Raw genomic sequence first — 26,301 nt, 5'->3', positions numbered from 1 at the left:
TTTAAAAGGTTAATCACAAAAAGACTGGAACATTCAGTTACTACTAGATAAGAAGTTACATCACATTGTAAAAAGAAGATATTTTTGTTCCAGAGGTCATAGACAGTGTCAATAGAGTTCCTAGAAAGCAATTTCTATTTCAGAGTACTTACATCATTAAAATGTTGACTAGTTTTCATAATATAAGGTGTTCTCTCATTTTTATCCACTTTCATCCAGCCCTGCCCGAGAAATTCTCTAGATGTTGAGGGGAGAGACAAAAACAAACAAAAATGCCCTTAATATACACAGTAGAGAGTCTCTGTAACTGTAGCCTAAGTGGATTTCAAGTATACCTCATTTTGTTAGAAGCTAATAACACAGCTTTACACTAATTCCAACATTTCACTATACCATTTTTAATGCTATCTGAAGCAGTAAATATTATAAAAAATACTTATTTTTCTTTTAATCTCCTCCCCCACCCCCCCCCTTCCTAATTTTCAGCATTGTGACCCTATTTGAAATTGGTCTTGGCAGCTTACGTGGTTATATTCATGTTAAACTGCTGTATGAATGAAACTGATTTGACGCTCCCTCCCTAGAGACTCAGCACTTCCATACTATATTCACCCTTCACTAGCCCAGAGCCTTAGACCACAGATTTTTGTTCTTAGCAAAGAACTCAGTCTTTCAAAACATGATCAAACTATAGGGGAGTCAGAGGCAATGATAGAAACAGCAGATGGACATTATCCTGTTACGTACGCAAACCTTTTTGTCAGTAGCATGAATTAGTGTAATGCCTAACAACGCCAGTCAGTAACTCATCCACCGTACTCACTTCAGTCACTCATAGGAGAACACTTACTCATACGGTATGCTTCGGAAAACTACGTGATCTAAAAGAGTTATTTGCTCTGCAAGCTCCATTGCCGACAAAGTCTCAAAGCACTCTGGTTTTGGACAATCTGACTGCAAAAATGAGGAGAACACTTAATGATCTCTTTTTGCATCAAAGGACATTTCAAAGCACAGGGTACTAAGAGCTTTATATGAACTTTCAACACAGAGTTGTAATTAACTTCTTTGCTACAAAGAAATAAGAATTAAGAAAAATTGTTAACAACATAAGGGTAAACATCAGGCTGGAATCTCATAGGAAAACAGGCACATACCAAGTCATGAGTAAGTACGTAGGTCAATTAAAGTCTGTATATTCTGCATTATTTTCCACATAATCATTCTGCACCTAATTCATTGCCCACATTCTTCTTCGGATTAATGCAATGCACTTGATGGTGGTGACTACAGTTGGGAGGATGGGCATTGTCAGTCAAGGCCAGCTATGGTTCTGATGGCAGCTAAGATGGCAGACACTTATCATTTCATATATATTAAAATCTTTCCCTTTTTTTCCCCTCATGTTATTTAAATCCAAATCCTAAAGTTTTGACCTCTTCATCTTTGATATGGGCTGCAAATTCTTACTTTCTCTAAACTGAAATGTACATTCCTGATATAAAAGAACAGTATTTCTGTCCAGAGTTGTAAAGTTGCAGTTGTTCTACATTTTATTGACTTAAAACCAGAACATTTCTATAGGAGTATTTATGTTTATCTTTCAAGTTGAACTTACCATCTGAATGATATCCTCTATTTTTAAATGGGTATCATCTTGATCATCCTGAGAAAGAGCCCTGAAAAATTAAGTAGCAGAACATCCTATATGAATAAAATTGTCTATGAGAAAACCTTATCACAGATAGGCAATCATGTTTATCTAAAATAAATCATAAGACTGCAGTTGAAGATGTAAAGAAAAAAAAATCTGGTATCTAAAATCTAATGTCTTGTTCTAAGTAAAAGTGTACAAAATGGTACGACATCAGAGTCACATAAGGTAAAATGATGGTCACAGAGGCTTAAAACCTCTGAGCTAAGAACAGCATATACTGTAGAATGGTCAATGACAATAACTACTGTACTTATTTGCTGATTATAGTGATAAGGTTTCTACATCTATCCCACTTTGACTTTAGTGCAAGTTTGGTGGACAAAGAAAAATTCCCTTTTCAAGAACTGGACTGGCAACGCAAAACCACAACACAATAACAATAATATTTAATCAGAAGCTCTCTATCCTGAATAATCCTAGGAAACCTAAAGGTGGAAAATTACAACTCAAGCCTCTTCTCTGATTTTTAAACTACTGTGCTAAATGGTATTTTGGGGAAATGTTTGAAAAATCAACATTTGAGAACTGAAGAAAAGACAGCAAAATAGGCATGCATAAAAGAGTGATTCACTGGGAAGTGTTCTTGTTTATTGGCACTACACTGTCCTATTCAGTGTCCCACACAAAGAGCTGTGAGTGTGGAAATAGACAACAAACTGCTAGCAGATTTTACTTCTAGCAAGTACATGATTTGCTTTCAGCAATAAAAGTGTTAATCCATGCTTCCAATTATGCTACAGAAAACTTGTGATTATTAGGATTATTTCAGAGTAATGGGTCAAAAATGAACCCAGCAGAAGTAATAAGTATTCATCAAACCCCATCTATCCTGATGTAGTATCTTGGCACATAATTTTAAGGTCTTATCCCTATATAGACTCAAAGAAGCCTTGAATAGACTGGATTTATATAATATAGGAAAGAGAAGATTTAGGAAGAAAGAACAGTATGTTGGTATGAAAAAGAATGCCTATAAAGACACCAATGAAATGGCAAGAAGTCACTGGACTCATTTGCATCAGGGGAGATTTAGTTTCAACATTAAGTTCAATTTTCCAGCTGCAAGTATAGGTGAGCAAGACTTTCTGCAGAAGTTGTACTCATCAGCTGAATTTTCAAGGAAAATTCAGATGACCATTTTCAAAGAACATCCAGTTCTACTGATCATTCCAGAAAACACAGCAACTGGATCAGGTATTTTCTCATGGTCCCTCCAATTCTTTCTTTTTGCACTTTGTAGTAACCCACTTTCCACGTACCAGCTAGGGAAAGGGTTAAAAGAAAAAGATTATATAGCCTGGAGACTTTATCTATGAGTGTAAGATATGGAATTTGTCCTATGTGGGTGGGGAGGAAGTGTTAATGCTTAGCACACTAGGTTCTTCTGTTGTGGGTTGCTGTTGTTTCCTTTTGGTTTGCCAAATTGGAGGACTAGGTTAAAATCAAATAGAGATACACAGAGAAAGGATCTACGAAACCTCCTTGCCTTCATTTTCAGCTCATCAAATCTGCACAAAATGCCCCTTTCTTCATACAGTTGGAAACACTTTATGTTTGATGGGCAAGCCGTCCAAAGTCTTGAATGTCTACTTCTTCAGGAGAACCCTAAGCTGCTTCTCCAGATAATAACGGTGTGCAGCCTCAGTAAGTGTAAATAGACTGGCAATCTGTCTTTCTTGAGCAGCTTATTTTATGCTGTATCTCATGACTGATTGCCTGCAGAAAGGTATTGTTCATCGCATGATGAGAGCATGTGCCTTCCTGGCAATAAAAAAAAAGAGAGGACTTGCCCTTCTGCCCCAACTATTCTCAGTAATCTTGTAAACTCATCATTTGAGTTCCTTAGATATAACTTTATATTGGCTAGAGTTCTCATCTTTGATACAGAAATGATTGTATTTGCTTAATACAAAATAAAATAGGAAACATGAGATTCTTAAAAGGCTGAAAATACTTAACTTCTCCCTATCTTTGCTTCCTGATACTCTCTAACATGACATCTCACATTTTATGTAGACTTGCAATCCCTCATTCTAAAGAGGTGACTGGTGCTTTTTCTCTAACACAGGGGTCTCATGAAGAAAAGTCTCCTTTTATCCATAAATGCTCTATGTTTAAATCTGCAGAGGACAATGCATCTCTAGACTGAATAAAGCTACTTTTTGATAGCATCAATAGTAGCTTCCACTTTAGTCTGCAATGTTGTCAGCTTTGGGATAACTAGTTTCAACAGAGGTCTAGGAAGACATGCTGAGCTGATCAGTTCTGCTTGGGCAGTTCCCATTGCACGCCTTGGAGAGCCTCCTGGAAGCTGGGTAAGAAGCACAGGTCCATGTGAAAAGAGTTATGAGAGAAAGCAAAAGTAAGGGGAGATTCTGCCGGACTGTTTAACAGTATCCCTCTCAGGAAGGACTGAATGGGGTGACACCTCCATCGTTATCCTTACAAATGAAGGAAGTAAATATATAAGAAATAACTTTATAATTCTTAGAGTAAGCAGCTACGATTAGACTTCTCTCACTTAAACTACTCTTCATGCTTGACCAATCCAAATATTAAAATAATTTTCTAGTGGAAAATATTAACATCTGTCTCTTCATACCTTTATGGTACATAAAATATTTTTTAAATATTTTAAAAATATTTTAAAAGCTGATGTAAGTTATAGAGCCTGAAATACATTGTCTGGTGAGATCATACACGGCAGAAAATTGGTCATCCATCCAATTTTCACCTCTGCATATCCCTGTATTTCATTTATATTTATTCTGAGGAAGAAGAAGGAGGAATTGTTTCCTGAACCACCCTTTTTTCCTCCACACAGATCTATTTATCAAAGTTATTCACTGCTGTTCAGTCTGAACTTTACACCTTCCTGCTTCACCATCAATGAAATTTTATGTGAGATTTCAGGAGTTAGTAAGCAAGGCTGATAAAATCTCAAGCAAAACATACTTCAGTAGGTTTGCCTAGCTTTCAGAACGGATATTGAATAAAAAGAAAAAGAAGCTTTTTTACCCTGCAGAGAAACCCTGTCAGTCCATTCAACAAAAATCTCATCACGCAAGAAATACCAGCTGTTCTGTCTGATGACTCAAGAAGGCATGAAGCAGCTCCGCATCTCTCATAAACACTTTCCTTGCCATTCATATTCTATACAGAGTCTTTCCCAGAGCTGAACATAATATTTTCAGAATACAAACCAACCTTTCCTCCTCCTCTAATCTCTTCTAACAAAGGGACTGATTTTCCAAGAAATTTATATGCACATATGCACACATACACTCAAAGGCTGGGTCAGTTTGTGAAAAGAGACATTTGTACCCAATATCCTTCAAGGAGACAGTCCATGGAATATACCCATACATAGGCTCAGAAAGCATGAACTTTCTTTCATGAGTGTTTGAACATTGAATTTATGATAAGAAATGCTTTTCCTAACCTCACTCTGAATTCCTCTACTTTTCAGAGTCAAGAGTAGACTACGAAAACTGAAATGCAGGGAAGCCAAGACCTACAGTGAGGGCTGACTGGCAAACCAGAATTCTGATAGACTACATGTTTTGATATGCCAAGGCCTTTTAGATATAAAAGCCTGCAGCAAGCATCTCTTCAGAACAACTAAAAAGCCTATTTTATGACACCTAGCAGTTGAGTGAATGACCATTTTCATGAGCGGCATGTGTGACGGTGTGCTTCCCCCGCCCCCGACCTTTATCTCCTGCAACCCTGCTCAGGTGATAACCACCAGTGGTGATTGTAATGGATGCATCTGGTCACGATGGCTGCATCAGCTCAAAGTGGATTCAGGAGACAGATAACAACACAACAGCCTAGGGCTACTGTGCAATGCACTCACCGAAAAAACTAAAACCTGTGGTCGGCATGCAAATATGACTATGGGTCAATCATCTTATCCCCCATAAATAGTGAGCAGCCCAAGAGCCCTTTGAGCTCTCCTGCACGGCAGCGGGCTGCACGCCAGGATCTCCCCTTGAGCAGGGACGCCTCTCAAGGTTACTCCTCGAGGTTGAGAGATTCCTTGCCGCAACAGATCCTTGGTAAGTGACTAATAGCATGCTAAACTTTGAAATCTTAGCTAAGTGATATAAAGGATTGATTGCGCACACATATAATCCTTTAGATATAAACCGTTGACCAAGTCTGGGACTAGGACTGGATCTACCGCACCTAGACTCCTCTCTGAGAAGGAGTTTAGAAAGCAAGGGGATCTTTCCGAACCTCATGACTCAATGGGAGGGTCTCCCTGACAGTTTTGTCTGACCCTGTCCTCTATGCAGTAAATAATCAAGTGTACCTCGCCATCGAATCTTGTTAAAACACTGTTGCATTGAACTTTGTTAACTCCCTATTCTGTATCAATAAACTATATTTTTTACTTCTCTCTAACGAGTGAAGTGCACTCTCACTCCATCCGCGACAGCATGTCAACTGGCTCACCCCACCTTTCCATTCTCATCCTGTCCCAGAGAAGCCTTTTGAATGAAAGTTTCATCAAAACTTCCAGTTATGACAAATCTATGCTTTCACATAAAAAATATGCTGTCAAAAAATCTTCAAACAAATTGATTTCTAATAACAGTAAAAAAGCTCTTCAGTTCTAGATGGGTAATTTATATTCCTCCTCTACATAGTATTAGATGAAAGCCCTCCATCTAGAAGAAAACCAAAAAGATAACATCTTTCCAAGGAGGTGGGTATGTGGTGGTGAGGGACTGAGCAGTATTTCTCCAAACCAGACATTGGTACGTGAACCAAAAGAGGAACACAATACCTGGGAGCACCTCTACACGTTTCTACAACAAGAAAGACTCGATACCTTTAGGATATCCAGGGTGGGATTCACATCCTCCACAAGTCACTGTCTGTGTTCTGTAATTGTCTGAGAAAGGAAGGTGTCTTCTATGATCTCTGGAGGAGCATTCAGGATGCCTAATTTTAGACAATTTTGGTGGACAGAATCTCCTTCGTGATAGGCAGTTACCTTGGAAGGAGTGCTTCATTAGCTGTCTACAGTTTGTTTTGTGGTTAGATGCTCCAGTTAGACACAGTGGGTCCCACCAAATAATTTTTTTCTAAGTCAATGCAGAGAGGAAATCTCTTTCCCTTCACCCTGTCATTATAACCTAGGGATGGTTCAAGGAACTCAAGAAATAATTTTATTCCATTACAGGCCTTCTCTTAAAGTCCACAACATTGACTGCAATCTGCCATGCTGGCAATCTGTAATCTGATGCAGAAAAAAATAAAACAATGATATGAGAGATACAGTGGTGTAGAACAAGAATGTCAGGGAAAGAACTATTTCCATGTCACCATGTCCTCTTTTTGCACCAGACGCAGTATCTTTGTTTTTAGTGCAAATATAGAAAAAACTTTGTTCTTCTGGCACTAGAAACATGGTTGTCAACTGGGTTCAGACAATTGTACTGTCAGATAGGATGCAGGCATGCGGATATTGTCTCTTCTGCTTCTGTTGGTTTCTCATTCTTCATGAAATCAGTTCCAGAATTGAGCAAGGACCTTTTCAACCTGCCAGAAAAGCTAAACCCTCCTGACAGAAACTATTCCTCAGTTTTATATTTTGAATTATTAAAAAGTTAAGTTTTCAAAGAACAGCCTGGAGTTGGTTCCACATCTGAATCCACTAACAAGCTGAAAAGTGGAGGACCAGAGGGACTCCTGCTTGCTGTCCCAATAGCTGAGGCAGCCAGAAGCATATGTTCACATTCTCCATGGGACAGCAGGTCACTGCTTAGGACTAGCAACTTGATCAGTTTTTTTAAAGCTCATAAATATTCCTAATGTGCAATAAAAATGAAGGCTTGTGGAAGAGTAAAGGAACATGCACCCCTGTGTCGTTACCACAGATCTACAGCTACACACAAACAACTCCATTCAATCGCAGATTATTTCTTAAATCCTACAATTTCCTTTTCTCAGTTAACTATATAGCCTTTCTGAGAATACATCTTCGGGAGTAACCACGGTGCTTTTTGAAAGCTTGGAAACTAGTCTTAATTACCAGACAACCCATTTTCCTGAGGTGATTTAAGAACCAGAGCTCCGCCTTTCGGCAAAAGGATGAGATATATGACACATTTGTGTATTTCATCCAGCTGAATAATTTTTTGTCCAAAATCAGAATTGCTCTGATACTCTCTTTCTCACAAGGTTACTGAAGCAGTTCCTGTTCCTGGCCAATTAATTTCTCCTTACCAGCTAACTGTTAACAAATTTGACATGCCTGGCAAATAACTGCCTTTTGTGTGGCTGGAGAACAAGCCCAAGAGCTTCCGATTACAGTTTTGCTCAGCATAAGACTTTGGGACCATTTGTTTTATGTGATAACATTTTTAACTTGGAGACTACATCCTGAGGTTCTGTTGACTGCAGCTTAGCTACAGTTTAAAATGTGAAAGTTGTATTTATTCAATAGCCTCTATCTGAAAGTTTACTTATGCAACAACTTCTACTTGAAAGTTTCTGGGCAGTCTGTGTATATAATAAACACATGGATAGGACATAAGAGTAATTTCAGCTGCTACTGAAATATGGTTGCTACAGAAGATGGAACATAGCAGTTTTCTGAACCCTTGGGACATCAATACTGTGTGACTGTTGCTTATTGGACTTGGTGTTGAAATAGTATTGAAACTGAATTGAAATTGAATTAGTATTGAAATATTTGACATACACATTGTCCAACATGCCTATACATCAGCAGCATTGCCAGTCTTGAAAAGCAGTAAAGGATTTTTGATAACCATTGTTAGCCATGGCTTAAATTTCATGCCCTGTTTTGAAGGGAAGTGGGACATCCATGCAGCATTCAGTCAAAAGGACTAGTCCTGCACACCGAGCCACCAATGGCTCTTTTTCCAGTGCTAGTTTGTGGGATGTAACCAAGTACTTATGATTCTGTATGACCAAATCTATAATCAAACTACATTGTTTGAAAAATGTGGCAGGATTAGGGTATATCGCTGCAAACCCTGATGAAAGATGGCTTGGCTGAGGACCATATCTCAGGAAATCTTCATTCTCTACCTGTTTCCAACAGAAACTCCCCCTGAGAACTTGGACAGGTCATTTTATTTGTGCTTTACGTGCCTGCTTGTAAAGTGCCATAATACTTTCCAGAAATACTGTGAGGATAATGACTATGAATGAAGGATTTTTAAAAATGCAATGTGTTTCTACAAGATATTTCAAATGAGTTAATTTTTAATTAACTTTTAGTTCCATTTCTGTGCATATTTTGTTTTTCATTTTTACTAGAATTTTATTTTTGAGTATTGTTTTATTTCATTATGCTGTCCTTTTGCTTTTTCTTTCCCCATTTCTCAGTTTTTAAAAATTTAGCTTTTTCAGAATTTTCACTTCTTACAGAATGTAACTTTTTTTTTTTCCCCCCAAAGAAATATACACTGTGCTCAGATACATATACAGTGTGCTCAGATATTAAATTAGTAAGTGCTGGAAGGAAAAAGAGAACAATACCTACCATTTCATAGAACAGCAGTAAAAGGATGCAAATGGGGGCAACTCACAGTTTACACGTAATTACCAAGGTCCCATTTTTTGGTGCAACAGCTAATGGAAATTGGCTAATTGGAAACTGGATAGAGGAAATTGCTAACAAACTTGTATGCTAAAGGCCTATAAATCTATTCCATTAATCTGCCAGGAACAGCCAATCTGGGTTTATTTTCTCATATTTTCTTAAGAAGCTAAAGGTCTTAAGGTAATTTTTCCCACTGTGAGCAATCTGACAGAACCTTTGCTGTCACACATATTACTAAAACCCCCTATCCTAATCCTTTTTGCTCTTCTTGCTTGTTGTTTCTTCCAAGGAAATACATGAAACAAACTTACTATTTTTACTTTGAATAACAGTACGTGCAGTATAATTTAAAAGGAGGTTTATTTTTATTTATGTAAAAATTAAGTAGGATCCCATTGATGTGAAGTGCTTTTATTAAGAACTTATCTTTGTTTCTTATCCTTTATTTGACTGTTTTCCCTCCAAGCGAACAATTTTCCCTTCATTCTTCTGACATTCTTTTTCACATAAGTATCTGATGGGGAAACCTGTCAAATGGTCTTAGAAAATTCAGACACACTGCATTTATTGCACCGTTATTGGCTTCCCAGCAGAACGCTTACAAAAATACTAACAAAGTACATCATATTTATCTGCGTTTTTTTCATTGTATCTTATTTTAACGACTGCCTAGTCTTTAAATGCTTACTGCTCCTTAGTAGAACAATTTACATGAAAATCAGTTACTATAAAATATTCACACTTGGTAGACAAAATTATTTTCACTGATAATGCTTATAAAGGTTTGTCTCTTTGGCATGACTAGACACTCAACTCTGTAATACCAACCCTAAGTAACAAAATAAGGTGTTCTAACCCTCATTTAAGTAGTCCTAGTTATGCAGAAGCTTAAAGGTCTTTTATTTCATGGCACTAATTAAACAAGAATTTGTCTCTGTAAGCTACCCAAAGAACTTCAGAGATGGTGTCAACACAAAGGAAGATGCAAGCATGGTCTTGTTAGGATGTCATGACACATTAGGCTATCATCAGCCTCTCATGAGCTTAGCAGGGTGGGTGGCTTGTTACTGAGATAGGAGTTCCTCAAGGTATTATAGTGAGTGGTCTTGTTGCTCTACTGGGCAGCATTCTTCCCTGCTGCATAAAGACTGAACCCATGGCTGCCAGCTGTTCTGCAGCAAAATTTTTGAATACAGGTATTTTTATGAATGAAACTTAATACACACTCTGTTTTATAGCTAATAAAACACTTTTAATAATCCTTCAAAATTAAATACTCTGGAGAAAAACCAAACCTTGTGAATTCTATGATACATGATCCCCTAACTATTTCACACACCACAGTTAACATACTGAACTATTAGAAATGTATTTACCTCAGTATATTTGCAGTAGCTTTCCTTTCTTGTGGCAGAAGGTCAGGGTCTCTCAAAACTTCTTCCAGCAAATTTAACACATTCATTTTCAGCTCATTGTTCAGCTCAAAATCCTACAAAAGAAAACAATTTTACTTTCTTTTAACATTTTTTATCAAATAACTAAAAGGATATACTTTCGTGAGCTTTGCCTTTTTTTTTTTTTTTTGCTATTAGGTTTGAAAATATTTAGAAAACTTGGAAAGCTGTTGTAGTGAACAGGCTACAAAAGTGGGAGCCTGAAAGGCTGTAATTTATCTCCTTTTCTGACCTTTACCTTCTGTGTGGAAGCGGGGAAATCACTTAACCTTTCTCTTCTGAAGAAAGAACCACATCTCACCAGTACCCACAAAATGCCTTATCCTCTCTTCTCCTGTGATGACTATAAAAGCAGAAAAACAGTTTAATTGCAATACAGAGACCACTGCCTAGCGAGGCTGGACACTTTTTTTCACTGTTTTCTCAAGTTTCTCTGTTTATCTGCCTCCCACTCTGGTATTTCTTATCTCATACTCACCCTTTTGGAAATGTCTGCTTTTTGTTCCACATAGTGGCATAGTGGAGTACTCAACCTAATAAGCTTGATAAATCAGACTAGTGCTCTCTGGCACTGCACGTAAGAGCTTCAGGATTTTAATTATTTCTGAGGAAGACTGGTATCTGACACAGGAAAATGCAACAACCATTTCTGTTGATCTCTTATATTGGAGAAAATCAAAGAATAGAACAATGTACAAACTTTAAGGTGGGAACTGTTAAGAAAACAAGACCCAAAACCTTCAGTCATCTAGTGCATCATAGATCCTCCTTGATAACCCACAGTTACTTGCAAGCAAGACCATGTTTGTGGCAAGCCCCTGCTTGTTTCCATGGGAACAGAAGCCACTAAGTTATTGAAACTGGGAAATGTTAATTTTCCCAAAGAATCAGCTACAACCCTTTCTGTTGTGACAGGCTCCTAAATTGACAGGATTTCTGGAAATACAGGTCTCTGAGGAGAATCAACCCTAGCAAAGACACACATCCTCACACCATGTGTTTCACTTGAGGGGATGTGGGAGCATCAGAGTGCACCCAAAGTCACAAAGGAAGGTGATGCTTAGTTTGGAAAAGGGATAAAATACTTAAGACGAGGAGAAGGATGCATGTTTCTTAAAGAAAGTGGTGTCACAACCACGCTTATAGCACTTTTTGAGAAAGCTTATTGCTCAAAATGTCAGCGCTCAGAAATACCCTGCTGTCGCCTGCCAGCAATGCCCTGGGCATTTCCCTCCTGTTACAAGCATCCCTTTTTACCCTTCAGAAGTCTTCTCAACTTGGCCAGAGCTAATTCATATTTTGAAACCAACTAGTATCTGTGTCTTAGTTTTTTGTGATGTTTATCCATATTAGAGGATGTTGGAGAACAGGAAGCTGTGCAGTATTAGGCTTTGAATGGTTACATATGCCTGAAAAACTAGCAAAAAAATAGTTCTGGGTACTGCACTGTGTTTGTTTTATAAAAATAAGTTTTCTGTAGCCACTGTCCCAAATGCCTCCTTTAGGAACTGTTTTAGCCTGTTCACAGAAGATGACAGAGATTTTTATTTATTTATTTAGGGTATGGAAATGGGACTAATCAGTGAAAGCATCAGGAATGTAACTAAACTACATGAGAGTACTGTTTGCTCCAGTGATTTTTAAAAGAAAACCATTTGGAATATGAAACTATCAAAATTTAGCTAAAGGAGAAACCTTGAGTCTGCACAAGCTTAAGCAACCAGTGTAATTAATAATAGTATTGTCTGTCCTATAGTTTGATGGTGGCCACTCTATAAAAGAAGCTGGGTATCTTTGCTGGTCACACTACAAAACTATCATCAATGAACAGAGAAGGTATCCAAGAGCTGACAAACCTAACATCCTCATTTAGCATGTTGGGCAAAATTCTCGCCTGCCACTGTAAATGGGCAGATCTCAAGAAGATGATCAGGATTTTATCTCCAAGTATGCTTTTCAAACCATAATTGGTTGATTATTTTCTCAAGAAGTCTTGCTTTATTGCAACTAAATTTATCACCAAAAAAGTCTACATTTTAGAAGTTATTTGATTTGTGAATCAGGGTGGGGAAGCCTCACCTGTGAATATCAGACTCAGCAAAAATGAAGCACTTTCAGTTCTGCATGTTTACAAGCTAATTCTTATAAGTAATTAGAATTAATACCTTGCATGTTAACAGCAAAATATGTTTGTTGAGTAATCTCCACAAGATAGTAGTCCTGGAATCGCTGGAAAAACTCATACTGTTGGCAAGCTATATGAACACTTAGTTCCTAGGGTTAAGGCTATCTTCCACTTCAGTTACACTGGCTTCAGAAGAAACTTCATGGTGGAAAAATCCACTTCCCTAACCTCAGAAAAACGAGAAGTGCTAGACCCTTTATCAGCATAGCCAGTCCAAACTATTGTGGATGATAGGGACTGATTAGGGATTACAGACAGAGGATGCATTGGTTTGTGTCACTCCTTCAGTCCCAGCTGCTGTCACACCTCCACGCCAGCCTGACCACAACTAGAAGATGTCACTTCACAGCACAGCCTTCCCACAGGACAGACCTGGCCCTATGTCCATGCAATTTCTGCAGCTGTTATCTTACTGCCCAAAGGCTCTTTTTTGTGCCTGGAGTTGTTCTTTTTTATAGCAATGTGCCAGATGCTTCTTATAATGTGAGGAGAAAAAAAAATGAGAAAAGGTGGGATTCAGAAGAAAACTGGAGAGCTAATCTGTTTTTCTGTTGAAGTTCATGATCTAGAGGGTACTGAGATTCCAGTGTGATGAGCAATATATAAAAAATCTAGGGAAATCATTGCACTTAAACATGTACATATACTTAACTCTATGTAGAAAGGTTAACATGAGAATTATACAAACACCAAAATACTTAGCAACCAATTAAAAATATAATTTATAGATAAATAACTACACATACATGCAGATTATATCTATCTGTATTATGGGCATTATATATGAATATATCTCAATATATTACATATGTGTATTATATCTATTTATAGTATAGGCACATATAGATCTATATGTAGCTATATATAGGTCTAGATATATTGTATATATGTATATCACCTCTCTATATATAATTTTAGACCACTTCTGTGACATTTTTATCTGTTGTATCAGCTGTTAATATGTTTCACTATTTCTTCCAGCCACTGGAAGGACTCACAACAAGACCCTGCCACCACCCTCAGCAGTGAAGGCTGGCAAGCCTGAGTAAACCCGCTATTTGACACTGTACCACACGACATCCTTGTCTCTAAGTTGGAGAGGCATGGATTTGATGGATGGACCACTCGGTGGATAAGGAATTGGCTGGATGGTTGCACTCAAAGAGTTGCAGTCAACAGCTCGATGTCCAAGTAGAGACCAGTGACGAGTGGTGTCCCTCAGGGGTCAGTACTGGGACCAGCGCTGTTTAACATCTTTGTGGGCAACATGGACAGTGGGATTGAGTGTACCCTCAGCAAGTTTGTCAACGACACCAAGCTATGTGGTGCAGTCGACACGCTGGACGGAAGGGATGCCAGCCAGAGGGGCCTTGATAGGCTTGAGAGGTGGGCCCATGCGAACCTCATGAAGTTCAACAAGGCCAAGTGCAAGGTCCTGCACATGAGTCAGGGCAATCCCAAGCACAAATACAGGCTGGGCAGAGAATAGATTGAGAGCAGCCCTGAGGAGAAGGACTTAGGGGTGTTGGTTGATGAGAAGCTCAACATTTCCTGGGCTGCATCAAAAGAAGGGTGGCCGGCAGGTCGAGGAAAGTGATTCTCCCCCTCTACTCTGCTCTCGTGAGACCCCACCTGGAGTACTGCATTCAGCTCTGGGGCCCCCAACATAAGAAGGACATGGAGCTGTTGGAGCAGGTCCAGAGGAGGGCCACGAAGATGATTTGAGGGCTGGAGCACCTCTCCTATGAAGACAGGCTGAGGGAGTTGGGGTTGTTCAGCCTGGAGAAGAGAAGGCTCTGGGGAGACCTTACAGCAGCCTTCCAGTACCTGGAGGGGGCCTACAAGAAAGCTGGGGAGGGACTTTTTAGCAGGGCATGTAGTGATAGTACAAGTGGTAATGGCTTTAAACTGAAAGAGGGTAGATTTAGATTAGACATAAGGAAGACATTTTTTATGATGAGGGTGGTGAGGCACTGGCACAGGTTGCCCAGAGAAGCTGTGGATGCCCTATCCCTGGAAGTGTTCAAGGCCAGGCTGGATGAGGCTTTGAGCAACCTGGTCTAGTGGAAGGTGTCCCTGCCCACAGCAGGGGGGTTGGAACTAGATGATCTTTAAGGTCCCTTCCAACCCAAACCATTCTATGATTCTATGATTCTACACTGGCTTACATTTAATTGCTGCATGTGTTTGACTATCCCAATGTTCAAAGAGACTTTTCGTTGAAATTTACATATCACAGAAGGAATACAGGCAGTCAGACAAGAACCACTCAATTTTCCAGCAGGCACATTTCAATGTGATAGTGGTCTAATCCTTCATGAGAGGGCACATACCTCTAATATATTTTAGAGTCCATAGTAGCTTAAAGATTTGTGGGTCTTATTCAGATTTTCATTTGACTTCAGCAGAGAAATTAACTAAGAGTTCCAAGCAAAATTTAAACTTTTATTTTTAAGTCCATTACTGTCAGTAACAGGAAAACATATTCCTTTCCTATTTGTTTAATATTTATACTGCAAAACCACTTATGAAATGTGCAGATATAGAAAAAATGACAGCTGATGAGTTAAGTAGGAGGTCTGCCCTGAAGTCACCTAGGATAATAATAGGATGTACGAAGTTCCCAACCGATCAAAAGCACCGTGCACCATGTTCAGCACCACTTAATGAAGTTTCCAGCAGTAGAAGACTGCAGCAACAGAGAGAAATGCATTGATTTTGCTGTCACCCACCTGCACTATGAAAGCAAAAGCCTCCTTTGTAACTACAGAGCACCAAAGTCAGCATGGTTACATTTTAAGTAGACTCATAACCAGTCTGTTGATCTCTACCATGCACAGGATTAGAGAGCTATGTTTTCTTTATGAAGTGCAAGCATGTTCCCTTGCCAGGAGGAGCTAGGAAAGCTGTGCTGCAGTATGAGAAGTGCTTCAGAAGCAACCTATTCCAGCTGAGTAAAAAAAAAAAGAAAAAAAAAAAAAGTGGGGATGATGGATTTGGAATCATTGGCCAGAAGAAAAGAGACTGCGGCAGAGGCAGCAGAAAGCAAGAAAAAGAAAACTTAGCTATGCTGGTGAGGTACAACTAGAAATATGTAGATTTACTATCTGTGGTTTATGCAGAGAATATAATTTTCAAATTTTGACATGGGCTCAGTGAAACCCCAAAAGCTTTTCCTCCCCTCTTTCTTTAAATCTTCCTAAGTGAGAAGACACATTCTTCATTTAAACAATGTGAGGAAACATTGAATAACCCAGACAAATAAAAGGGAGCTAAAACCTGAGAACCTAATTTATATTTGAGTACATCAGTGATAAGGGCTACAGAAAACACCGGAGGGAGGGAAGGAAGGGGCAGGAGTAGACAGGGGAAGGAACTGTGCATGGAGAAACCACAAAGAAATTCTAGAGGGAACCCTTTCACAGAGTTGCATCATCCAACTTCAGCATAACCCTACACACTTCATGTAAAAATAATCTCATCTAAGTTCAGCTCTGAAACTAGAGCCAACTTTTCAATTCCTCAGGCACCTGCTTACAAGGCAAAAAAAGCCAATTGGCAGGCTGGGTTCGGCACCTGCCATGTGAAGGGGAGGAGGAGGAGGAGTATGAGTTGTCAGGATAAATGTAGCACTACTCCCTCATGACAGTCTTCGCTGAATGCATTTGGACTCATTTTATTAGTTTCTCTCTCTTTTTAATTCTAATTTTCTGTTACATAGTATTATGCTCTGAGGAGGCCCAAGAATGGAAAGTTCTCCAGATGCTCTGGCCAGCATCGGTGGAACGTGCCACCCACATAAGTATCACACCCCGAGCTGGCAGGGTTTGTCACAGACGGGGGACAGCTCTAGCCATCTGACCAGGAGTGCCTCCCAGGCTGGAAGCCTTTTTGCAAGCAGGGAAGGAAGGGAGCTGACTGCTTTCCAATTCAGATTCCCAGCCTTAGCATGCACAGCCCACGGTCTTTCCACAGATGCTCCCAGATGTAGCTGATATTATCACTGCAAGCAAGAAGACTGAGTGCACTGAAATCTTTTCCTAGCCACTTCTCTTCATCTTGTGAATAATTAAATAGTGAGAATTTTTCAATCTATAAACCACAGATAAGAGAAGCTGAAGAGGGATGTGTTAGATGGAAACAGGGAGAAGCAGAAAAGAGAAACATGGCGAAAGAATGAGAAGTGGTCACATTTCTAAAATGGCAGGTGAAGTAACCAGAGAGGTACCAAGTGAGAAGAAATGTCAGGCAAAGACAGAAATTGGTGGGACTTTCACGTAATAGCTGGAGATGGGAAACTTTTAAGAGGTATCTGGAAGTGAAAATGCTCTGAGGAAGAGGAAGGAAGAGTTAAATTAGTGACGGGAGAAGAAAAATCTAATGAAGGGTTAAAAATGCCAGACAGGAAAGGGAGAGAAACCTGCATGTAAAGCTAGAGTCAGGTTTTGGATGTCTCTATGAGCACTCATACGAAGTGGAGATATTGTGTGCAGACTCATTGTCCTTTGCCCCCAACTGCAGCAGCAAACTGAAAATAGCAGATGGGCACAGACACTGAGAAAGACTAGCATTGCTACTGGCTATAACTGATTACTTCAAAGTGACGGGCTAATGATAAAATCCTGCTGGGAGCCCAGTATTGGAGATATCCAGGAGGGAAGAGAGATCTGCTGAAGGACTGTTTACAAGGAATTTGGAATATTTTTAAACAGATGGGGTTTGGCTTACAATTTTAATATATCTGCTCTCATGCCAAAGTGTAAACAGATAATTATTTCAATGGCATCAGTGAAGTGACTCTTAATCTTCTACACAGCAGATCAAACTCTATCACAGTTAACCGGAGTTACCCCAGTACTGCAGTCCTCTAAAACTATATTTCATTTTCCAGCATAAAAGCATACTTCAGCTATCACATACAATTGTGCTGAGGGAAATGTTTATAAATTCACCTGCAGCAAAACATTTACACATGTTGGAGGCAGAGATAAAAGATATTGTAACTGGCTATCAGGAAAATTCATCCCTGAACTTGAAGTAAGTCTGGCTTACTTCAGGAAGCAGGCAAAGGACAACAGCTTTGTCTTCCAGTTAGTTTCAAGTGCAAAGAGACAGTCATGATTTGGGGAAGAGTGCCAGTCCTGATTCTACAGTACCAGCGTTAGCCTGTCACTCCTGATGGAATATAATCAGGTTAAAAGTACAAGCTATGTTAATAGCATGACTGAGTAATTCTCAGCACGTACAATACAAACCTCTCCTTATCCATGCACTGGGTAACCCTGTAGTACACAGAAACCTTGAAAGAAGAATATAACCATTCCGCATTGTCAGATTAAAGTGTTCAGGACAGAAAAGGAAAGTGACATCCCTGCCTCGAAGTCCTGGGATGTAGTACGTTCAAGAGCTTTGCAGAAAGACCTCAGTGAAGAAGGACCTGTCAGGCTCCAGCAGAAGTGGGTGCAGAGTACCACTAATTAGTTTGACTGACTGCAAGCTTGGCTACCGTTCTGGGGGTGACTCACATTCCCTGGAGGGTCGTGGTATAGCAAACACTTACGCTTCTGCGATGTTTGGACAGAGCATAGCAACAATTAAGTGCATTACTATTCAATGCATAACTGTACTCTGCAAAGGGCATAAGTGTATGGAAACTGGATTTCTTCATTAAGTGACCAACAGCATGCTGGAAGGTTCACTCAGGGTTCCCTTGCTCTGCCTCTCTCTGGGGCAGCCTCTCTGTTTCTTCAGTTCACAATTTGTATCATGATGTCTGTTTATTTCAGAAAGAACCCCAGAAATGTCTTTGCTGTTTCAAGGCAGAGGCCACAGATACTAGGTGTTTATTTGAAATGTAGTTAAAATACAGCACATCTTGCTATTGTACAGTAAGTGTGGCTTATAAACACAAGCCAAGTGGGGCTTGTATAAAGGAATTTTTATCTTATTTTTTATTCCAGTGTACAAAATGGAATTGGCCAATACATGTGCACTAAAACTATTTTTAACTAACTGAAATCATCTTTGCTTGGACAATTCTATGTATACAGGTGTCCTCTATAACCCCTAAGTGCTATCAATATCTACATCTGCAAAACCTTCTGTTGAAAACCCAACATAGCTTCATCGGTATGAGCAAGAAAATGACTTGCAGTAGATTATTTCACAGCTGGAGCAAGACAGGCATTGGGCACGAGATCATGACCTATACTCTCAAAATTCAAGCCTTGATCTTCTCCCCAGATCTTGTGGTAACTTCATAACTCACTGACAGTGTCTGGCAGCCATCTAGTTTGTAAGAGAGTTAAGATTTGCCAATTCATTCCAGCTGAGATCTTCAAAGAAGCCAACAGGAACAAGCACCCATCTGTCATTCAAAACGGGGAAGTCTGGAGAAGCCAGCCTCTCTTTCTTCATCAACAGATGCGAAAGCTTTCTGCTTGGACAAGCTCCATTTCAATCTGCTTGTCACAGAAGCAGGAAAAACTTGATTTTGTAACATGAAGTGTTTAGATAAAAGACATGAGAGTATTGTTAAACAAAGAAAATGAGGCTGCAAGACCTCACTAGCATAACGAAAATCATACAAAGACTTTCTCCTCTTGGCCTCCTCTTCCCTTCCTATTTTTCCATCTCTACAGGCGTCAGTGGGAGTTTTATCCTTGTGAGACCTTTCCATTCCCATCAACAGTCTTGTCTTCACAATGACTGTCTGCCTCGTCATTTGTGTTTTCATTGTTTACAACAGGAGAATCCTACGCTGTTCCTCTCAATTACATTTTAAAAATGAAATGTAAACATGAACATTCTGGTGTTATTTTGGGCAAAAAGAAAGCTTTGTTGGGTTGTAGGTGGCTGAATGAAAAAGACAGAGAAGAGCAGGGAAAAAAAGAGGAGGGATAGGGAATGGAAAGAACAAAAATGTAAATAAAAAAACCTGGAAAACCTAAACGAGCCATCTTTCATGCTGTGCTGGTTTTGGCAGATGAGCAATGCAGGTTAGATTCCTCTTGCTCAGTGTGGTAAAAACAAAATTTATGTGTCACATTATGTGAGGATGTTTTTTTCCAAATTTTTACCTGTGCCTTGGGAGCTCCTGGAGACACGAATTAGTTCCTTCTGCCCCCCTGAAAGGGCTGTAGATCTGGCATTACCACTGTATATTTACTTGGAATTTAAGTGAGGCTCCTACAGTGTATGACACAAGTTTTAAAAACAATGCTTTTTCTAAGCATTGTTTAGTAGGAGTTCAAGCCAACAAAACCTCTTTATGAAAGCACATCCTCACTGAATAGGCTGAATTGTTAATTTTAATGATTCTGTTTTCTGGCCACAGACAAGTTTGCATTTTAAATACTGTCCATGCTGAGATAAATTTAAAAAAAAATGCTTTAAACAAAAAGCAACTCTGAAACATCCACAAGTGTGGTTTTGACACAGCTGCAAGATACTGTAGGAAGCTAATGCATTCCATAGCCCAGCAGAGGAAAGACCCTCCAAACCCTGGCCAAGGATTTGCTAGAGAAAAGTGAGGAAACACAAGGCTTTGAACCATTTGTTTGGATAATTCCTCTATTCCTCAGTTCATGCACTAACCTTGACCCATGTTATTATACGCTTGAGAGCAGCACACTAAAGCAAGCCAAAGGGATCCAGAGGGAGGGATGGAGGGCAGGGAATAATCAAGTGGGATGATATATGTAAGAGCACTTTTACCAGATGGTTGTACGTTAGCCTCTTCACATTGCACACATTTCTGAACATAGCCCACACACTCCTGTGTGACTGTGCAGCACCTCATGTGCTCTGGGCACTAGAACACGATACATCAGTACAATAATTTAGGCAGACAAATAACTTGTAGAGAATTGACTGTCACTGGTGGATCAGAGAGCACCAGAACAGAGTTAGTTACGCTGCAGAGTTACTCGCATACTGCAACACTAAGCATGTCTGTAGTAGCGTCTCGCAGCCTAAAAAGAGAACTAAAGAAAGCCCCACAGTTTACCCATCTAATGCCTTTGCTTCTCTTTACATGTACTAATACGGAAATGGCATTTTGGCAGAAAAAATCTGCACAGCACGTCACCTTTTACAGTGGTGCAGGCTAGCTATGACCACAAGGATCTCAGGCACATCACAAGGAAAACAGTCTACCAGACAGTGGGAGAAGCTTCTCCCACAGAGGACAGAAATTGCCTATTTGGTGTTGGGAGTTTTTGCAGCAAAAGCAAATTCAATGCCAAGTAGAGAGAAAACAGTATCAGCAAAGCATAGTGAATTGCACATTTATCTTTGTGAATATCAACTTATTTTGTTAACTTTTTTTTTTTTTTTTTAAGATAATAAAACCTGCCCTTGGCTGCTGATGAAGGTGAAGGATGTCTCAAATGCATTAAGTGGCCAGAGAATGATGCAAATACCTTAAAATGTAATAAAGTTTTTGGCAGGTCTGTTGATCTCATAGATTTTTAATACTTACATTGTTTTGTCATTTTGTAAATCTAATAAGCATTTCTTCACCAGACACTGGTGGCTAACGGTTCTCTGGCTTGCAGTTTGTGGTGTTATTGTAAAATGAGGCTCTGAGCTACTGCTCTCCCAGGACTATACATCTTTACTGCCAACATTTCATACTATTTGGCCAGACAGTAATTCTTCACTTGCCTTCCTTAAAGCAGTCCCGTCCCATATTTTTTTGGCAGAAACTAGTCAGTCATTTCTGGTTGGCTGAGGTCTTCTGTCCTTTCTCTCTCCCTAGTCTCACAAGTAAACAACACAAAAAGTTGATTACATGCTCTGTTGCTGTAGCATTCATCACTTTCTGTGCCAGAGCCCTTGCATTTTAAAATATTTTCTATATTGGAATACTGGATTAAGAGAGAGAGAGAATTAAAATCCACCACCCTTGCCATGGAAAAAATAAAAGGCAGTGAGTGACTAGGGAGTCCAGGTAATAGCTTCCACTTTGAAAATGCACAGTGTTGAATTTCTTCTCATTACCTTTGTCCTCTTAACATTTTTAAAAGAATACTAATTGTAAACATTATGCAAAAGTAGGTGCAAAAGTATTCAGGACAATATTATATTTTTGCATATCATGGGTACATTTGAAGTGGAAACAGAGAACACTTGTATTTTTAAGGAGAGAAAGTACATTTTTGGTCTATTGCTACAATGACACAGGATGCTTGCACTCTTCACAGTTACTCTGTGTTTACGATAGAGAATCATCACAAGTCAGTCAGGGTCAGCTCTGAAACTTAAACTTCAGTCTAACTAGTTGTAGACAGTTGCTTAATGTAGAAGTCTGATGACGCCTAACATTTTCACAACCACATTAATTAACTATCTTTTAATTAGTATAGATGGTCAACTCAACTCATAGCAGTTACTTAATACGAACTGTGGCAGGGACACAGTAAGGTATGTACAGTACACTACCATAACACAGAACAGTAATAACAGACTTCTGCCGTTCCTGTTACAGCTCAAGATTTTGCCATGCAATGATTTTCATTTAACAGGACGTCAAAGAGAACTTGGTATACATAGGTTGTTTCCAATAACTAAAAATGTTTTAAAAATCATGCCCATGATACCAAGAGAGGTTTTATTAATCTCTTCTGGGCTGTTCAGCTGTTCAAAGACAACCAATTTTCCCACTTACGCATTTCTTAAAGACTTAATTCTCTAGTAAACTTAACCTCCATGAAAATTAAACCTATTACATAGAAAAAAGCGAACTGAGTTTGACATAGGACAGTTAGACATCGCTGCAGTTAGCTGTGCAATAAACCCTTTTTAGATCAAGTGTTCTTGATTATTAGCGTGTAGTGACAGTCTATAATTGCCATGAAGTACCATCTATCCAAGGCATAACAAAAATCGTTCATTTGCTTCCAAAGTGCTCTCACTCTTTCTCTTTCCTTCTCTGCTTCTTTCTTTCCTTCCTGCCTTCTTTCTCTCCATCCCTCTTTCTCTCCTTCCCTCCTTTCTTCCTTTCAATGATTTTCCTGGTAGTCTTGTACATGCATGCCAAAATCTTCCAACATTTGTCTCACCTGGCAGCTTAAAGGACATGGCTATCTATGAAATTCTACTAGCTACTTAGATTTTTTTTCCTCTCCCTCTGCCAACACGTATCAGACGTAAGTCATTATGATTACGTATCAGACCCACAGTCCCATCATGGTTGTAGAAGGACCAACACGAAGGACTGGTGCCTCTTTCCATTTACGATTCACAACAAATAAATAAATATCTGTACGCAAACACAAGTATTTTAACACATTCAGTCAAAGTAACTGAACCAAGCTGTGTGTAGCATGAATGCTGACAATCTGAAAGATTAATCCAACCTGCTCATTATGTATTTCAACACATATTACAACAGTAAAGCACTCACACACAATGTTATCAGGAATAATGTTGTAACTGGATACTTTTTGGAGAGCTTTGCAAGGCTAGATGAAGGATTCTTCAGTTGCTTAACAGTGTTTTTACAAGGTAATTTTCCATATTATCTTTACAGCACTGACTTTTCAGGCTGTTTGACCTCCGCTACATTATACAGCAGTACTGCCTAAAAATATTTTGTAGAGAGAACACAGACATATTGCAGATGGAAAGGAGAAGAGTGCAACAGGAGAATACCTGAGAATGCTTGGAGACCCAGTGGCGCAAGACATTTAGGACGCGATTTGTGGCTGCTCTGCGTATTATGAACTCTTTGTCGCATATGCGTTCAGAATTGTTAAAACCTGTGTGGAAAAAACACACATTAAAGTTAACGGAGGTAGCAAAAATTAAAATACAGGATTCATAACTTGGGTAAACTGAAAGCTCATAGAACATTTATGTGTAATAAAAGGAAAGACGCCTATATAGACCTTCAAATATGACCATTTAGACTGCTGAAATTCTGCAAGATCAGTAGAATACAACCCTACCCATCATAACTAATACAAACACCTCCTTAGGTCAGCATTCAGTTTTAGAAAGATGAATATTTGCCTGCATCATTAACATCAGGTCTCGCTCCAGTATGGAAGAAAATAACAGTAAAAACCAGAACCAGACCACAAACGTACAGGGCCTGTAATAAAGCAGATTACAGAAGGAAAGTGAGCATGATTTAGAAAGGGGAAAGAGGTAAATTTCAGAAGTGGTAAAGAACTAGGGGAGGATAGTAGTTTAAACACAGAGGAGAAGAAGGTAAACAGAAGAAATGTTCTTTCGTAAGAGCAGTATTGTACAGGCTCTACCGGTCAACAGAGACTGTTCAAATAAGCTGTTTGTTTTTTTACCACTGGGGTGACACGGAAGTAGGAAGGTATATGGAAAACAAATTTACAAACCCAGCTGCCTGAAAACAAAGATTTGCCAACTGCAGCATTTCCCCACACAACTCGTAAAGACAACTCTTTTTTCTAGTCAGCAATATTTACTTATAAAGAAATGGTTTTAAAAACAAACAAGGAAGTTTCTTCCTACATTCACACTATTGCTTCTTTCTCTTCTTATTCTGCTTTAGCTCTATCACAAATACAATCTGCATGATAAAATAACGATTACATTATTTTAATAATACTAAAATTATTACATTAAAACCCTGAATTAAAGAAAAAAACAACTCTGAAGATACACTTGAGAAGTTTACATTTTTCTAAGTTTGTTAGACTTGATCTTACACTGTGCTGCTTTTCATTTCACTTGGTGCAGAGTCCAAGGAACAACTGGAAACACCCTTCCATATGACCAGTACTTTACTATTTTTTTGCCATAAAAGCTGTTCTAAAGCCCGTGTATTATTATAAATAGCAAAGGCGGATTAAACTTCTATTTATTCTGTGAGAAACCCATTGCAGGTATTCTTAGAGGCTAGTATTAGTTTTGCTCTATTTTTATTAAAGACAATAAAAAAAATCCAAATTGCTGCTCTGTATTTTTTGAAAGATAAGCAGGAAAAGAAGTTTAACTGCAGTCTTACATCTTTTACTACAGGTTGGACCCCAAACCCCAAATGTGTTTTCTACGCTTATGTTTGAAGGAAGTTTTTTAAACTATGGCACATTACACTGTAGTTGACACCTAAGATTCAATATCAAAGGAAGTTTCATATTAAAACATCTTCAGGAGTTTCATTGCCCATAAACAGCAAAGTACACAAAATCTCTGAGGCTTTACTCAGTAAAAGGTAACCTAGGCAACATTTTGTGTGTTAATTTTCTATGCCTTTCACAGTTAACCTCTTGCAGAAGCAATTAGGCATACACATTATAAACTGTTCAATTAGGCACTTAATTGCAGCAATGAAAGTCACTATGAAAATTATATATTAAAGCAGTGGAGTCTTTATCAAAGTAACATTAAGGAAAGGAAGTTTCAGTAAGCTGGAAGGAAAACAGAAAGAAACCTACAGAGACAGTTTTCAGTTAGCTGCAAAAAGAATAAAAAGAGCAAGAAAGGATAAAGGAAAACCTCCAGAGACCACTTCAGCAAACTTCCATGGTCCTCAGATTTTCATCAATTTTTAAGCAGTAATTAGCTTGTTGCGGAGTATTAGCAACACGTTCACTCAGATCCACGTTGTCAGTAGTTAATGTTGATGTCTCGAACCTATAAATGGAGATCTCCAGTTTTGTAAGTAAAGAACTTAGCTGAACATAGATGCACATGTGAATTAAGCTGAACATAGATGCACAAGTGGGCGATTCATTGTACAACTTCAGGTACAAGACTTCAAATAAATAACTAAATCAGCAAAATACATTTTTTTCGAAATAAAACTGGAAATCTATTAACTCCAATCTGACCTTGTTTCTAAATACCGAACAATTTGGAAAGACAGGATGCGTTTCCTTCTTTCTTCACACAACATTTATAATTTATTGTTCTTTATAGAAACAAAAAAAAATCCACAAGTCCTCAAGTGACACTCACTGCTCAAGACTTAAATCTGCAGATTGATTTTGAAGAAGACCATGTTTATGACATTTTCTTGTGGAAATGGAACAGAGTGGAATACCCACTGTTCTCTGTATACTGATTTAGTGTCCTTCCATTTGGATGTCTGGCTTTACCTGAGGGTTTTGCCTCAGGACTTGTTTTGAGTAACAGTAGACCGCAGGTAGGCTCCAGATTCAGTAGCTTTGACAACAGCTCAGCAGAGTTAGGCCTTAAGCCAGAGACAGTTATGCTGGAGAAAAATACATGGAGTCCTTGGACCTTCCTGAGGCAACTGAGGATGGAGCAGTACAAAGCTACTGGGACTTCTAGTGTTCAGAAAAAGAAGCTTCTGCCTCTGTTCCTCTTCTACAATCTACCATGCTATTGCCAAGCAAATGCTTCTCCA

At 38.9% G+C, this 26,301-nt stretch overlaps 1 protein-coding gene across 3 annotated transcripts in view; it reads right to left on the bottom strand.

Annotated features, from left to right (window-relative positions):
* RASGRF2 (Ras protein specific guanine nucleotide releasing factor 2) overlaps positions 1-26,301 on the bottom strand; it is a 154,601-nt gene that overhangs the window by 13,205 nt on the left and 115,095 nt on the right. For all 3 annotated transcript variants that reach the window (XM_072860670.1, XM_072860668.1, XM_072860669.1), the window contains 5 exons: positions 23,601-23,707; positions 10,682-10,794; positions 1,619-1,679; positions 851-954; positions 153-237 (listed from right to left, as the gene is read on the bottom strand). In XM_072860670.1, the coding sequence (XP_072716771.1) occupies positions 153-237; positions 851-954; positions 1,619-1,679; positions 10,682-10,794; positions 23,601-23,707 (470 nt within the window). The remainder of the gene's footprint in view (positions 1-152; positions 238-850; positions 955-1,618; positions 1,680-10,681; positions 10,795-23,600; positions 23,708-26,301) is intronic.

Source organism: Ciconia boyciana, chromosome 4, assembly GCF_034638445.1.
Source record: "Ciconia boyciana chromosome 4, ASM3463844v1, whole genome shotgun sequence".
NCBI classification, from domain to species: domain Eukaryota; kingdom Metazoa; phylum Chordata; class Aves; order Ciconiiformes; family Ciconiidae; genus Ciconia; species Ciconia boyciana.
The sequence above is the reverse complement of the archived record's forward strand: the minus strand, read 5'-3'. Positions and strand labels throughout refer to the sequence as shown.